The sequence below is a fragment of the Vipera berus genome (assembly GCF_964194415.1).
Source record: "Vipera berus genome assembly, chromosome: 2".
In the NCBI taxonomy this organism is placed as follows: Eukaryota; Metazoa; Chordata; class Lepidosauria; order Squamata; family Viperidae; genus Vipera; species Vipera berus.
Genome location: NC_138203.1, coordinates 118774606 through 118791903, shown reverse-complemented (window position 1 = coordinate 118791903; position 17298 = coordinate 118774606). Strand labels below are relative to the sequence as shown.

General features: G+C 46.5%; 2 protein-coding genes across 2 annotated transcripts in view; one reads left to right on the top strand and one right to left on the bottom strand.

Annotated features, from left to right (window-relative positions):
- Nucleotides 1-324: 324 nt before the first annotated feature.
- The window catches only part of DCAF15 (DDB1 and CUL4 associated factor 15), a 31759-nt gene continuing 14785 nt past the window's right edge, over nt 325-17298 (top strand). Inside the window, exons 1-6 of the mRNA XM_081320874.1 lie at nt 325-524; nt 5239-5336; nt 5477-5612; nt 9274-9380; nt 9936-10072; nt 11474-11644. Of these exons, the coding sequence (XP_081177000.1) occupies nt 408-524; nt 5239-5336; nt 5477-5612; nt 9274-9380; nt 9936-10072; nt 11474-11644 (766 nt within the window). The 5' untranslated portion in view covers nt 325-407. The remainder of the gene's footprint in view (nt 525-5238; nt 5337-5476; nt 5613-9273; nt 9381-9935; nt 10073-11473; nt 11645-17298) is intronic.
- The window catches only part of RFX1 (regulatory factor X1), a 93551-nt gene continuing 82343 nt past the window's right edge, over nt 6091-17298 (bottom strand). The window contains exon 23 of the mRNA XM_081320873.1: nt 6091-6851. The gene's annotated coding sequence lies outside the window, so the exon portion shown is untranslated. The remainder of the gene's footprint in view (nt 6852-17298) is intronic.

The window sequence follows — 17298 nt, the reverse complement described above, 5'->3', positions numbered from 1 at the left end:
AGCCATGTTACTATGGCAACATAACACTTTCCTTCTCTAGGTCTTTTTCTACCCCGCGTTGTGCCTGAGAACTCAGGGAGGCGTCGCCTATTCGCTTTCCCTTCCGAAACTGAAAGGCAATTTCGCCAATCGAAATCCAGCGGAAGATCTGGCACGAGTGAGCGCGCGCTTAAAGTGTGACATTGCTCATCTGTGAGGTGAGAGTAGGGACGTACTGTGGATGGTAGACAGTTATATTGACCAATGGCAGTTGACAGACGAAACGAAGTTCCGAGCGAGCGCTAATCGACGCTTGCTCACGTGCGAAGGCTGGCCAATTAGCGAGGGCGCGATAGCGTCGGCGTGGGCGCTCACTCGAGGGAGGAGAGGGGGGCCGTGGCGACGAACGGCTGAGGAGGTGGAGGAAAATGGCGCCGAGCTCGAAATCGGAGCGGGGCGCCGCCTCGGGTGGAAAACGGGGCTCGGCGGAATTGGGGCGCGGGGCTCGGCGGGAGCACGTCGTCAGGCAGCTCGAGCGCATCAAGGTGAGCGGGAACAGCCACTGGAGAGGGAAGGGACGGATGTGACCGGGTGTTGTTGCTGGAAAGGTACCCACGACAGGGTGGAGAGGCAGGCGGTGAGGGAGGGCCAGCGTGGAATTAATGCCCCTGTAGGAAGAAAGGCATTGACAAAGCTATGTCGAGCATTAGTGTGAAAGCAGTTTGCGTGGCTCATACTCGGTTTGTCGGCGGTTCAGCTGGAGTCGCTCTCGGGCACCGGGAGCACCCGGGTTCCCCCACGAGGCTCTAGTGCAGGGGTCTTCAAACTTGGCCCTTTTATGACTTGTGGACTTCAACTCCCAGAATTCCTCAGCCAGCAAAGCTGGCTGAGGAATTCTGGGAGTTGAAGTCCACAAGTCATAAAAGGGCCAAGTTTGAAGACCCCTGCTCTAGTGAGTCTACAGCAAGCAAGTACTCGAGGAGCGGTAGAAAGGAGCTGGGAGGCCGCGAGCGGAGTCGAGGTGAGAGAAAGCTTGTTGTCGGCCTTAAGGCCTTCAGCCCCTCTCTGATCTTTTCCTTTCTTTTATCGGTCTCGAGTTCTGGTTTGCCAGGCTCTGTTTCGCCGGACTCTTAAGCTTGACCGGACTTTGTTTTCTGTGCTGGCTAGGGAAACGGAGGGGGCATTGACCTGGACATAACCTGTGACCAACCATGGTTTATATTTGTGGAGGACCGGGAAGAGAGGGAGAGGTCGGTTGACAGGTTGGCCAAGGCAAGGTGGCACCTCCTCCGTTGCTGAGTGCAGGAGTAACTGGGGAGGATCCTATGATGTGCCCCTACTTATTGAAGGCCCAGTGTGTGCCAGGTGTTGCACACAAGGTGTGATTTTTGTTATTGGTGTACTTACAACATAATCTGGAAGTGGAAGATGTTACAGCTAAAGTCGGTCCTTAACTATGGTCTGTGGTTGCTCTTCAACCTATAACCACTGTCCCCCTCCCTCTCCCTCCCTTTGGTTTGTCCCAGAGGATCTGGTGGACAGTTCAATTGAGGTCTTAGTTATTGCCAAAATGGACAATTGATGAAAGTTTTTGATTGGATTGCTCCTATGCAACCTCTCACTGTGCATTGATCTTGTGGTGCTCCTGTTTTTCTGAGGAACTCCAGGGAATGAAACACCAGAAGAAATGCCTAGAGCACTGTTGGAGGAAAACCAAGAGTGAATCCAACCAAGCACAAATGAAAGCCCCTATCAAGGAATACACTGTGGCATTAAGAGTGGCAAAATATTGTTTTTCTGCTGTTGTGTCCATCGATAGCCAGACAGTTGCTCTTTTTAAGGTGACCGATTCCCTCCTGAGAAAAGATGAGTCATAAGGCCATATCCATAGCCACTATAAACAATAGTTTTTGGTGGATAAAATCACTCAGATTCACTTAGACCTGGACTACAATTGGGTAAGTCTTGCAGAGGTGATGGAAGCATGGTCTTGCCTGGTTACTTGGGATAAGCTTTAATGTTTAACTTCTGAGGAAATGGACAGAATTCTTGACTGAATACCTGCTTATTGGTATTCAATACTATATAGTAGTATTGAGTTCTAGGTGATGGTGATAATTTTGCTGACTTTGAAGGAGGCAATGGTATATCAACTCCTGGATCCAACAGTTCTGGACAAGTTTGTCCAGTCTTTAACCTTCCCTTTCTTGGAAGGTTCACTGAGAAAATAGGCTATAACCTGAGAGGGCCTTGGAGGAAATGAATTATGTGGACTTTCTTCAGTCATGTTTCAGATTGGGAAAGAGATGGCTTGTAAGCAACCAAATAATGCTGTTGAGGTATGTTCCCATTGTTTGATACCTGTGGGGATCTAGATGAGGACAATCAGACTCAGGCTCAACTATAACAAGATAAGAGTGGTTGTGAACTACCTGTAACTTAAGATTTTCCATCTTTAGTCATGAATGGCATTGCACTTCCCTATTTGGGATTGGTGCACTTATTGGGTGGTTTTTTTTGGACTCAGCTCCTACTTAAAGAGCAGGTGGCAGCTGTGGTCAGGAAGAGTTTCCCATAGATTTATTCTGTGCATTAATTCCCATTTCTTAATCAGGTAGTTCTCATACTTTCATACTTTCATAGTCATCTTGCATATATACTTTTGTAATGTATGGCTGCTCTTTGATGACTACTTGAAAGCTGAAACTGATCCAGAATTTGGCAGCATACTTATGACATGCCACAATATGCTCATGTATCACCTCTTCTCTATGAGCTACACTCATAAAGATTTATGTTTCCTGTATCCTAGCAATGTTCAAACAGGCCTTAAAATCTAGGTTTTGGATAGGTTGGGCCTTTGATGTATGTTTGAGATAATGTTGATTTGTTCCCCAGATGTCCATTTTTTCTTTTTTTCATTGTTATTGTGATCTTGTTTTTAACACAGTACATTGTCTTAAATAAAGGGCTTCTGGACATACCTTCAGAGCTGGGCTTGAACCAGCAAAACTCCAGCTTAGTTCAATCATTCCCCCATTAATTATGGCCAAATTATTTTTTTTCTCTGGGTAACTTATTAGGCATGATTGTGTGAGGATAGGAACTATGTGCATATATAGATGTAGGATAAAAATAAAATGACATAGCCAATTATGCTATGAGTAATATAGTATAACTTTTATAACTTTCCATTTTGCTTGTTCTTTTTTAATTAGTCCTGAGTGTATTTTGAGTTAACTTCATGATTCTTGTATAAGAGGATCACAATTTTTGCCTTTTTATTACTAATTCATTCACAGTTATTTGAGATGTGGGAAGGGGATGAGTGAAGAGGAGGTCAATTTTTAATTTTATGTAAACTCACTTATAGAATGTGTCAACAAAGGCATCTTCAATATACAGTAGTGGCCAAAATTATGGAAACCTTTTGGGAAAAGTGTACAGTAGAAATGCCACCTTTGGTTAAGTTTCCACCAATTTTTCTTCTAATTTCTTTATAACTGTAATCTTGTTCCCTTAATAGTACTAGTTTACATCGGTGTCTGGGCAACCAGTCAACTCTTTGCAACATTACTTTAATTTTATTACGTTTTACAAGCTCACTAAATGAAAGGGAAAAAAACCCCAACCAACTTGATAGCGATCACATAACACACTGACAGATGTCCTCCTCTCAGCTTCAATACATGACATCAATAACTGAATCCTACTGATTAGCTAATTGCCAAAACAAGATGACACCTGATTGGCTCTCTAAACACTCATGCTCATTGGCTACAATCAGATGAAGGAAAGCTACCTGATATCAACCTAAGCAAGTTGTGTTTCCTTTTTCTGGTTATTTGGCTATAACTTTTCATAGAATACAGTACAGATAATTGAACAGACTATGTTGCATTACATTCTTGATTAAATTATCTTTCCATTGATATATAATTTTATGGTACTACTCCAAAAAAAGTGGTGTTATTAGCCATCAAACCTCAAAAATACACTTTTCCCAAAAGGTTCCCACAATTTTGGCCACTACTGTAGACATTTCCTTTATGATTATTCGATCGCTGTCTGTGATAAGGCTGTATAGAGATCCTTTATTCAACAATGATACTATCAAGAAACAAAAATTATGACCTTTAACAAATGATCTAAAATTCATAATAGGTATCTTAAAGGCAGTAACACAGAAGAAGTCAAATGCTTGGGAGTTCATCATCAGGACATAGTCCCATACCTGGGTTGCTCAAAGGAGTGGCATTACTTTGCTGTCCTTTTGTTCCTCTGAGGGTGGACACTGTATTGGTTAAAAACTGTTTGAGGCTAAAATTATGACACCACTAGTATATGGGATTCAACTGGGACCTTACTTAGCTGCAGCATAGAAGGGACAATCCAAATTTTTAAGATTACGTAATTATGTCAGCCAGTTGCATGTCATGTCATGTCATTATAAGGAATTATAAGGATAGAAGTCAGGAGCTAGATTGTTACCTTTAAGTACGGGCTAAAATCACTGTTTAATCTAACAATCTGATATTTCTGGTGAACAAGGATAATTTCCAGTCTACTTGGAAGATAGCCATCAGATAAAAACTGGCAGCCTATGGCATATCTAATAAGGCAATACAAAGGATGGGATATGATTAGGCAAAAAGGTCGTTGAAAGAAAGATTGTAGACACAGAATGGCAACAAGATGTTAGTTTAGCAGCAAGGCATCCTCAGTGTTGGAGATTGTCTTTTACAAGCAATCCAGATGATTACTCCCAATACCTAATTAAAAATAGACATTGCAGGGCATTTCTTCTGGCTAGATTCAGTGTATTCCCTTTAGGAGTCATTGATTGTAAATACCTAAATAAATCCCTTCCATGTATCACTGTCCCTATGATTCCCATTGAGCATGTGTTCTGTTGCATTGTAATGTCTACTCAAATTTGCTTGATATATTGATAAATTAATCCACTTTTTTCTAAACACTTTCATTTATTTTGATATGTATGTTCACACACACATATAGATGTACACAGTGCTTTTTTTGTAAAAGAAAAGGTGCTGGAACTCATACATGTCATACAACCCACCTTGCCTACCCTACAAGGTTCTATCCAAAAAAGGTGCCGGAACACCGTTCTGAGTGTTCTATGACAAAAAAAGCCCTGGATGTACATATGCTGGCCAAAGATCATAATAAAATTTGGGTTAGTGTGGCATAAAGGGAATATGTATGTATTTAAGATCTTTTGATGCCTGTTTACAGATCAATGGTCAGTTGTCACCTCGTCTCTTTCGTAAGTTACCACCGAGGGTTTGTGTGTCTCTGAAGAGCATTGTTGATGAACATTTCCTATGTGCTGGGTAAGTTTATGTTCAAATCTTTTTTTTTAATTGCTATGGATTAGTTATTTTCCTTGGTGTGAGGTGATTAACTGCTCATGTACCTTACTTATTTGAAAATCTTGCAGTCTCATCCTGGCTTGCTTTTTCTTGCCTTGCAGACACATTTTCCTTGGCTTCTCTAAGTGTGGGAGATACGTCTTGTCTTATACTAGCAGCAGTGGAGATGATGATTTCTCTTTTTACATCTACCATCTCTATTGGTGGGAGTTCAATGTTCACAGCAAGCTAAAAATGGTATGGACTGCACTACACAATATATATACCAGACTAAAATATCTGTCTCATACATTTACAAGGTTTGACCTTTTGTATTAAGCCCAAGTTTAATTTTTGCTCTCTAAAAATTTCAAACAGCTCAAAAGATAGAAGAAGATTTAAAACAATAGAGTGTTTTTCTTTGCGCTGAAGCTGCAAATGTAAATGTAAATGTGTAGAGTTTTGTATGGACTTATACAAAATGGTTGGATGCTGTGAGAAGAGCAGAGTAGTAACAGGTTTTAGTAGTGGAATGTTCCTGCTAGATTTTTGCTATTATGTAGTATTATATTTCCTAGTGACCATAGTATTTTGATTTCTTGAAATGTAGGTATTAGCTTCAGTTTGCCTAACAAAATTCTTTTAATGTCATACTAGAAATACAAATGGTAATGCCTCATGTCTGCAGTTTATTTGCTTGTTTCTGGTGGATAATCAAGAAAACCTGAGACAGGACATTTGTGTTTGTTTCTAATATTCAGATATTACTTTTATGTCATTCAAAACTAGATAGGAAGCTTTCTTTGTAATCTATTCCAGAGTGAATTTTATTTCTCTAATAAGTGTTCATGGTATTCCCTTTTTTCTTTTAAAGTAGACATGTCAAACTCGCGACATCATGTGATGTTGTGTGACGTATTGGAGTTTTTTCCCCATTGCCGGCAATGGGGTGGGTGCGGTTTTGTCGTGACGTGTCTGCGGGCCGGCAGTTTGACATCCCTGCTTTAAAACAAAGAGCTATAAGTCATAAAGTAATCGAACATACTGTATTAATAAGTTGCTAGATGATTATAGCACTACCAAAGGTTAAGAAAAAAAAACACCATTAGAATGTTGGATTAGACTAGACATTTTAAACAAAATATGTAGAGGAGATTAAACATCATAGTAGCTAATATTAAAGAGAGCACAGAAACAACAATTACAGAGAGAAATATCTCCCAAATAACAAAAGGCATAGCTTTTACTTCAAGTTTTTAAGTGCAATATTTTGTCATCCCCCCCCCTTCCAGAAATCATTTAGTAGATTTACATTTCTTCTTTTCTGTATGGCTGTGCCATATTATAAAGTAAAATAATTCTTTTTGTGGAGATTGTCAGTCATCCAGATAATGGTTTTTCTAAAGGTGCTTTTTCAAAAGGCAACTGGACTTTGTTTTTTGTTTGAAGATGTTTCGCTTCTCATCCAAGAAGCTTCTTCAGTTCTGAAGAATAATTCTGAAAAAATGGATTTTTTAAAAAAAAATCATTTGCAAACCACTTGCAGGAGTAAATCATTATGGTCTTGAATTTTGTTTTGTTTTTAAGGAAAATCATTTTGTAGGAAGTGAGGCAGGGGGAAGTAGTATGATTGTAACCTCCCGTGACAGCTAATTGAGTAGTAACCTTTCAGTATGCCCTCATAGACTATATACCGTATATACTTGAGTATAAGCCGAATTTTTCAGCCCACTTTTTGGGCTGAAAAATTCCACTTTGGCTTATACTCCAGTGAACAAAAAAACTTACCGAGGACTTGTGCGCGGCCGAGGCTTTGGTGCTTCCGGGATCGCGCGCACCTCTCCCAAGCCACCGCCGTCCGGAGACCTGCCGAGGTTTGGGGAGGTGCGCGCGCACCTCCCCAAACCTCCCCAAACGTCGGCAGGTCTCCGGATCTCCGCGCCCTGCCTGCCTGCTTCTTTCCGCTGCCTGGCTGCCCTATGATGTAACCCGCTTCATGATCGAGTGCGACGCCTGCAAGGACTGGTTTCACGGCAGGTAACACAAAGCGATCGGGCCTTTCCTCCCCCCCTTTCCCTCCCCCCTCCCGCTCTAGGGCAGAGATCCCCTTCCTGCCGTGAAACCAGTCCTTGCAGGCGTCGCACTCGATCATGAAGCGGGTTACATCGTAGGGCAGCCAGGCAGCGGAAAGAAGCAGGCAGGCAGGGCACGGAGGTCCGGAGACCTGCCGACGTTTGGGGAGGTTTGGGGAGGTGCGCGCGCACCTCCCCAAACCTCCCCAAACTTCGGCAGGTCTCCGGACGGCGGCGGCTTGGGAGAGGTGCGCGCGATCCTGGAAGCACCGAAGCCTCGGCCGCGCGCAAGTCCTCGGTAAGCTCCGGGCGGTCACTTGCTTCGCGTCTCCTGAGGGAAGGGGGGGTGACTGGAGCGGGCGTGTTTCCTCGCCTGCTGGGCGCCGCGATTTGCCCGGGGAACGTGCAGGCCCCGAATGGCAGCGTGGAGCGAGGAAGTGGACAGCCAGGGCTTCCCCGAGAGCCGCGGCCACACAGGGTATTCCTGTGTATTCAGGCTTGCAAAATGGCGGATCGAGCCTCTGCTGGCGGCAGAGGCTTGCAGAGCGCGGATCCAGCCTCCGCCGGTGGCGGAGGCTTGCAGAACGGCGGATCCCAGCCTCGGCTTATACTTGAGTCAAGAACTTTTTCCAGTTTTTGGGGGTAAAATTAGGGGTCTCGGCTTATACTCGAGTCAGCTTATACTCAAGTATATACGGTACCTTGGTGGTATGATTGACTGAGCCTCTTTTTATATGAGAAGAGGCAGTTTAGATATCTTGATATAACGCAGCGGCTCCCAACCTTTTCTATAGCCTGCACCCCTAGAATGCTTCTGATATATTCTCGCATCCCTTACAAAAATTTGAAATAACAGCAACAAATTATGCATATACACTATAATTTTGAAAAGCCAAACCCGATATTCCACCCCAAACCCAAACCTGGAGTATCGTCTCGCACCCCTGGATGGGAACCCCTGATATAAAGCCATAGCTGTAGCATACTCTGAACTACTGAATTCTGTACTAGATTTTCATCTATTTATCTATCTGAATTTGTGCTTGATACTTTCCTTTCCAATACCACTTTTCACTAATATAAATTATAATTTGAGCTTTGACAAATTAGATTGGTAACATTTCTGAAGAACTATTACAAATTACATTGGATGTTATAATCTATCAAAAATAATCTCAAACTTATTTGGCATCTTTATAAAATATAAATCAGCTTTAGTCATTTGTATGTTGGTCTTTCCATGTACATACTAGTTTAGTGTACCAGATAGTTTATTATAGTAGTAACTAGTTTATTATAGTAGTAACTAGTTTATTATAGTAGTAACTAGTTTATTGAACAATAGCATTAGTAAAAAATTAAAAACAAGTGCCCAAATATTGCAAACCTGCCTATATGTCAATGTTTCTTCATGACAAAGTACAACGTTTTGTAGAAGTTTTAACCAAGATCACGTAACATTTTAATTTTTAAAAAATGAGATCCAATTTATTTATTTGGTTTTTTTTTTAATTTAAAAATCAATTTTTTAATTAAAAAAAATGTACCGTAGATCAGAAACTTTGTCCAGTCAGATTAAGCTTGGCCCTGTTTTGTAATCTTGGCAAATGCTAAGTAACTATCAAGCCATAACAGGTTGCATTAGATGTCTTTTAATGTTTGGTTTTCTTTTTCATGTAGCTACATTTGGCAGCAATTAATTCTCTGATACAGGGCAAAAGAACCATAAAACACATTGGAATTAATGTACTAGATTAATAAGGTTTTTGTCATTGTTATTGTATATTCTAATAATTTCTTTGGAAGGTACATCTGTGATCTAATAAGTTATGTTCTTGTTCCTTCAGGTTCGCCAGGTCCGATTATTCCAGGATGAAGAAATCTATAGTGACCTTTACTTGACTGTATGTGAATGGCCCAGTGATTCCTCTAAGGTCATCGTTTTTGGTTTCAAGTATGTTTCTTTAGTAAAATAAGCTTTGAGTTTGAAAGCTTTGTCTGCTATATCCTTCTGCAGACTTACTCTGTTTAGCAGCATTCTAAATTATACTTTTTGTTTCATATTAGCAATGATAAATACCTAGGAAATTAGATGTTGACTTGAAAAGTTGGGGAACAGCTTAGCAGAATACAAACACCATAATTTTTTGTTACCTTGGATTAAATCAAGTGATTAAATGTCACTGAATTTATTGAGAATTAATTTGAGGGTTTGGAAGTCTGACAGATACTTTTAAATTGTTGGGGGCAATTAAGCTGACTTTGTAATAATGCCGCTTGGGGGGTGTGTGAAAGCCCTAATAAGCAGGCATATACGTAGAACGAAGGCTACTGCTAAGCTTGTAAGCCGCCCTGAGTCTTCGGAGAAGGGCGGGATATAAATGGAATAAAAATAAAAAATAAAAATAAATAAATAAAACAGGTTTGGAGTTCAGTTTGTAAGCCAGAACTAAAAATTACAAATGTAAAAATGTAAATGGAATGACCACTATTTCTTTTGTCCTGCTAGCACCCGTTCAGCCAATGGCCTCCTGATGAACATGATGATGAGTGATGAAAACCATAGAGATATCTATATCAGTGCAGTGGCTATGCCTCCTTTTATGTACTGTCCCAGTTGCCGAGACATGGCCATTGCACATCCAGGTAGGTTGAACATGAGTGACGGGAATTTTTTACCCTTATTTTACCCTTCAAAATTATTTGAAGGGACTGATTAAAATTTTAAGTAGGAGAAAGAAGTACACAGAATCTGAGAAAAATGCCAGAATTAATGTATTTTCAGAGTATTATTGCCTAATATTTAAAAACTATTTTCATATTTTGTGCTCAGTTCCAGTTTTTCAAATATGAGAGAAATGACCTTTTTGGGACACTGTTAATCATTGGGAATACAGGTAGTTTTTGACTTCTGACCATTTGTTCACTGACTGTTTGAAGTTACAGCAAAGCTGAATTAAGGGACCTATGTTTGATTCCAGAAGTTACGGCAGTTGCAGTGCCAAAAATTCAGAATTCAGGTGCTTGACTGTTCACCTGCACTTAAACTATAGGGGCACTTCAGTGCTTTCCACCAACCTATCTCCCTCCCATCTCTGCCCTTTTGTCCCCTGCACCTCCATAGTCCATGACCTTTGCCACCTTCTTTCTCTCGTTGCTGATGAGATGTGCCTGGCCTGATCCTTTGCAAGGCAGCTGCTGGCTACATAAGGTTTTTTTCCTTACGTCGTGGGTTGAGGTTTCCTCATGAGAACTGGAGAAGATGATCAGCAGCTACCTCATGAAGGGCCAGCCGGGCACATCTCGTGAGCAGCCAAAGGCAGAAAATGGCAAAGATCTGCTAGGATGGTGGAGCACAGGGCAGCAGGGGCCTTGGAGTACAGGGTGGTGTGGTTGACTGGGGCTGGGCCTTGCACTACACTTCAGCTCAGAGGCTTCTTGCACTCTCAGAGCCACAGTATGCCAAAAAGCTCTTGTGCTTTCCTGGGTGCAGTTTCCATGCTGCTGGGGCTTGGTGGCTTTGAGCTGCTGGGCTGGGGTTGCACCATGTTCTTTCCCCAGCCTCCCTGAACTCACACAACATTGCAGCACGCTGGAGCTTTTGTATTGTCTGTGCTGAACCTCCTAGGGTCTCCCTTTCCTCTCTTCGCCACCTCATATTCCTTAGCTGGGACGCCTTCTGCTTCCCACTGAACAACCTTCACATCTGGAGTTATGATGGCAACTAGGAATGCTGGCATTGCTATTGTTAAGCAATGCACTCACATGACGTCACTTTTATGACCACATTAGAGATGGAAATTCCAATACTAATTATGGTTGTAAATCAAGTACTACCTGTAATTGTAAGTGACCTCTTTATCGGTGGCTTCAGAAATCTTATTTTAGTGAATTAGCATGATATCACAACTTAGATGATGTGCATTCTGCAACATGCTTATTATCTTACCTTGGAAATTTAATTCAACAATAAAAATGGGTAACTGTAAGTCTTGCCTAAGAAGGAGTCTGTCTTGGTTCTGATGTTCCCTTGCGTATACTTCTCAGGTGACCCAAATGCCAAATGTTTGCAGCATGGATTCATGCTGCACATGAAGTACCAGGTGGTGTATCCTTTCCCCACATTTCAGCCAGCATTCCAACTCAAGAAGGACCAAGTGGTGCTGCTTAACACCAGCTATTCTCTCGTTGCCTGTGCTGTTTCTGTGCATACATCAGGTAAATGAGTGGGGAAGTGTTTATGTGTAGCTGCATATGTTTGTCTATGTGTGAGGGAAAGAGATGTGACTATGAATTCTTGCTAGATCCTGCTGATTCTAAATCCATACCCACTTTAAGACCTAGCATACTGAATGTTAGGCTTTTTTCCCCTTTTTTGAAGATGGGGGCCTCATCAGTTCATATATTCTTGTTAGAACTTTAGCTTAACCCTTAGTGTTTGTAATTGTTCTGAACCAGCCCTCTTCTCGCAACCCCTAATTAAAAGAAGAGTCTGGAAAGCGTCCAAGGCTAAAAGGCTTCTGCCAAGATTTAATTACGCAGTTAACAAAAACACAAGAGCTTGTCTTCTCAAGCGGAAAAGTTGCTTTCAGCAACCAGCCCCTCCCCAAACACTTCTTTTATAGAGAGCTCAGGGCGTGGTCTCCCTGTGCCTCCTCCCGAGGAGTCCCATAGTCTTTCTTTGTTTGTCCCTGCTCGTCTGCCTCCTGCGTCGGGCGTCCTTGAACAGGGCCAGCTGTGGGTCATCATCCTCCGCACTCTCGGGCTCACACAGCTGAGAAGAGGTCCCCGGCTGAGGACTCTGCAAAGCCTCCAAATCATCATCAGCCGGTTCGTTTCCCTCCTCCCCCACATCTGAGTCCTCCGATACATCGGACCCGGCTGTCGGACCCACAGGCTGGCCCTGAGTCACAACACTATCCCGCACCGCAGGGCCCTTCCCTCGGGTCTGCCGATCCGGATGCGGTCGGGATGGGAACTGTTCGTGAAAAGCAGTCACCAACGCAGGGGCATGAACGGCGGTCGCGTCTTCCCATGTGAAGTCCTCCGGCCCGTACCCTTTCCACTCGATCAGGTACTGGAAGCGACCTTTCAGCCAGCGGGAATCCCTGATGCTGGCGACCTCGTACTCGGGGGTGCTGCCTCCATCACGAGTTCCTGATGGGGGAGGTTCCGCTTGGCGAAGTGGACAGGCCGGTTGTTCGGGGACCAACAAGGACCGATGGAAGACGGGGTGCACGCGCAGGGAACGTGGCAGAGTTAAACGATAGGCGACCGGGTTGATGACGGCCTCGACTGGGAACGGTCCAAGGTAACGGTGGTCCATCTTCCTCGCCGGCCGAGTGGATGGTAGGTTCCTGGTGGACAGCCAGACCCGATCCCCCACCGATAGTGGAGGCGTATCCCTTCTCGACCGATCGGCGAACCTCTTGTAGTCGGCCTTGGCCTTCTCCAGCTGCCGTCGCACCAACCGATGGATCGCCTGTAACTCCGCCATGAATTCGTTCGCTGCCGGCTCCGGTGAGTCCACGGGAGAAAGAGGGAAGAACCTGGGGTGATAACCCACGTTGGCCAAGAACGGTGTCATCTGCGTGGAGGTGTGTTGCGAGTTATTAAAGGCAAACTCGGCTATGGCCAAATAGTCCACCCAGTTGTCCTGCTGCAGGTTAACGTAGCAGCGCAGATACTGCTCTAAGATGCCGATGACCTTCTCGGTACCCCCGTCGGTCTGAGGATGATGCGCGGACGAGAGGCAAACCTTAATGTCCAACGCCCGCATCAACTCCTGCCAGAAGCGGGCTGTAAACTGGGCCCCCCTATCGGAGACGACCCTATCGGGAAGGCCGTGCAGCCGGAACACCTGTTGGATGAACATGCGACTAGTGGCGCGAGCTGACGGTAAGCCGCGACAGGGGATGAAGTGCGCCATCTTGGTCAACATGTCCACCACCACAAACACTGTCGTGAAGCCGGAGGATGGGGGTAGATCCGTCAGAAAGTCCATGGACACAGCCCCCCAGGGTCTCTTGGGCGTGGGCAAAGGCTGCAGTAAACCAGGCGGGGCCCCTGTCGCTGACTTGGCCTGCCTGCATGGGACGCAGGAGGTGACATAAGACTGGACATCGTGTCGGACTCGGGGCCACCAGAAAGTACGGGAGACCAGGTTCAGAGTCTTGAACAGGCCAAAATGCCCCGCAGCCGGGTTATCATGACATTGGCTGAGGACGAGTCCCCTGAGTGGCCCTCCTGGAACATAGAGCCGGTCACGATAATACAGGAGTCCATCCGTGACCGACCAAGGCGAATCTGGCCCCACCTCTTCCTTCCGCTGAGCCACCCACGCCTCCTGCTGCTGCGCCTCCCGGATCCGAGCCCGTATATCCACCGGCTCCCGTACCGCAGCAAAAGACTCGACGGGGATCACTGTCCTGGGCGGAAGCTTGTCTTCCACTCGGGTGTACTCGGGCTTCCTGGACAGAGCATCCGCTCTCTGGTTGTGCCCGCTTGGTATGTACCGCACCCGGAAGTCAAACCTCGCAAAGAAGAGGGACCACCGGATCTGGCGTTGGTTCAAATTCCGAGCGGTCTGCAGGCTTTCCAGATTCTTGTGGTCCGTCCGGACCTCGATTTGATGCCGCGCCCCCTCCAGATGATGCCTCCAAGCCTCGAACGCCGCCTTGATGGCCAGCAGCTCCTTCTCCCAGATGGTATAGTTGCGCTCCGAGGGATTCAATTTCCGAGAGTGATACGCGCAAGGGAAAAGGGTACCGTTGGGCGTCGCTGCCTGGAGTAACACGGCCCCAATGGCAATGTCGGAGGCGTCCGCCTCCACGACAAACGGCCGTTGCGGGTCAGGATGCTTCAAGATGGGCTCCTTCATGAAGGCGTCCTTCAAAGCTTGGAACGCCTGTTGTTCGGGGGCGTTCCACTGGAACCGAGTCTTCTTCTGCAGGAGCCGGGTGAGGGGGGCTGTCAAGGCAGCAAAGCCAGGGATGAATGTCCGATAGTAGTTGGCAAATCCAAGAAGTCGCTGAACATCCTTCACGCGACGCGGGGGTTGCCAACTCTGCAACGACTCAACTTTACTTGGATCCATGGCGATGCCCTCAGGAGAAATGCGGTGGCCCAAGAAATCAATGGTCACCTGGTAGAACTGGCACTTCTCCAACTTGGCAAACAGCCGATGTTTCCGGAGGCGCTGCAGGACCTGACGGAGATGCTGATGATGCGCTTCACGCGACGGGGAGTAAATCAGGATGTCGTCCAGGTAAATCACAACAAACTGGTCCAACAGATCCCGAAAGATGTCGTTCATAAAATGCTGAAACACAGCGGGGGCGTTGGTCAGGCCAAACGGCATCACCGTGTACTCGAAATGTCCATAGCGAGTACCAAACGCTGTCTTCCACTCATCACCCGGCCGAACCCTGACGAGGTTGTAAGCTCCACGCAGGTCCAGTTTCGTGAAGATCTTAGCCTCCCGGAGTCGGTCCAAGAGCTCGGGGATGAGGGGCAGCGGGTAGCGGTTACGCACCGTGATAGCGTTGAGTTTCCGGTAGTCACAGCAAAGCCGTAACTCGCCCGACTTCTTTTTGACGAAGAGCACGGGCGCAGACACTGGCGAGGACGAGGGCCGGATGAATCCACGAGCCAAGTTCTTTGTCAGGAAGTCCCGCAATGCAGCCAACTCGGGCTCCGACATGGAGTACAAACGCCCCACTGGGAGAGGCGCATCAGGGACTAGGTCAATGGAGCAGTCGTAGGGCCTGTGCGGGGGTAATTGGTCCGCCTCTGACTCGCTGAACACGTCAGCAAAGTCGGACAGTACGGGAGGCAAGGAAACCCCTGAGGAACCCTCCACCTGGCCGGCACAGATATGGCGGGTGTGGTCCACGCACTGCAAACTTGGGAAGGTGACCAAGTTCTGAGACCAATAGATCTGTGGATCATGCGCCCGGAGCCACGCCAGTCCCAAGACCACGGGGAAGTGCAGATCCGAAGTGACGTAGAACTGAATGGCCTCCACATGGGTACTGATGGCCATACACACGGGTTGCGTGGCGGCCGTGATAGGCCCGGACAGGAGCACTCGACCATCGATGGTCTCCACAAGCATGGGCGGATCCACCGGACACTGGGGAACAGCCCATTTGGCCACAAAGGCCGAATCCATAAAGTTAGTGGTAGCCCCAGAGTCAATTAAGGCATGGACCGGAATCCCCTCTGGCTTGCCAGGAAGGATCAGTCGTGCCTCCAAAATCAAATGCCGTGGAGGTTCACAGGCACCGTCGGAACGGCGTCGCTCGGCGTGATCGTTGTGGGTCGCCCGATCTTTCACACCGTCTAGATCGGGCTCGGGCCGTTTCCCGATAGCAAAGCAGGGGACTTTCTCGGGGCAGGCTTGGTCACTGACGCCCGCTGACGCTTCTTCGGGCAAGAAGCAGCCAAATGTCCAGGGTCCCCACAGTAAAAACACAACCCCTCCGATCGTCGTCTGTCCATTTCCGTCACCGATAGACGGGACCTGGCGGCACCCAGCTCCATTGGCTCCTCCCTCTGGACTGGGGGCTCACGCACAACAGGGGCGGCAGGGGTCTGTGGGGTGGCACGGCGACTCTTACGCTGCTGCAGCCGGGCATCGATCCGCAGACAAAGATGGATCAGCCCATTCAGGTCTGAGGGAATGTCCACGCGGGCCAGCTCATCCAACATCTCCTCTGACAAGCCATCCTGAAAGGCATCCACGAGCGCAGCCTCATTCCAGGCGGAATCCTGGCTAAGCAGCCGGAAATCGCTGATATAGGCCTGTAGGGGGCGCTGACCCTGCCTCAAAGCTTTCAGACGTCGGGTGGCGGTCTGCGCCTTAATCGGGTCCTCGTACATGAGGCGCATATGGTCACAAAACCCCCCAAAGTTATCCAACAAAGGGCTAGGCTGTGCCAACAGAGGCGTGCCCCAACGAGCTGCATCTCCCGACAGAAGGCTCAACACGAATCCCACCTTATCTCGGTCAGTGGGGAAATCAGCTGCTCTCACGCTGATATAAAGCTGGCATTGTCCCAGGAAGGCAGGAAACAGTTCTGGATTACCAGCAAATTTATCCGGCATAGCTATCTGACATTTCCTCCTGGGTGGGGGGGCAGCATGTACCTGAGCCTGCAGTTGTGCCACCTGAGTGGCCAGCAAGGTGAGTTGCTGGTTGAGCTGGGCATTCTCGGCAAGAAGCTGCTCCATCGTAGTATTAAGGGGTGGGTGGCTGAAAGCAAACTGTTCTGAACCAGCCCTCTTCTCGCAACCCCTAATTAAAAGAAGAGTCTGGAAAGCGTCCAAGGCTAAAAGGCTTCTGCCAAGATTTAATTACGCAGTTAACAAAAACACAAGAGCTTGTCTTCTCAAGCGGAAAAGTTGCTTTCAGCAACCAGCCCCTCCCCAAACACTTCTTTTATAGAGAGCTCAGGGCGTGGTCTCCCTGTGCCTCCTCCCGAGGAGTCCCATAGTCTTTCTTTGTTTGTCCCTGCTCGTCTGCCTCCTGCGTCGGGCGTCCTTGAACAGGGCCAGCTGTGGGTCATCATCCTCCGCACTCTCGGGCTCACACAGCTGAGAAGAGGTCCCCGGCTGAGGACTCTGCAAAGCCTCCAAATCATCATCAGCCGGTTCGTTTCCCTCCTCCCCCACATCTGAGTCCTCCGATACATCGGACCCGGCTGTCGGACCCACAGGCTGGCCCTGAGTCACAACAGTAATGTTATGTTTGATCCTTACTTTGCACATTATATTAGGGTTATGTAGAGTTTTTGAAATGAGGCGCTTCCAAATGTGCAGTAGCACAAATAAAGCATCTCACTTCAAATGATTAAAGCAACAACATTTTT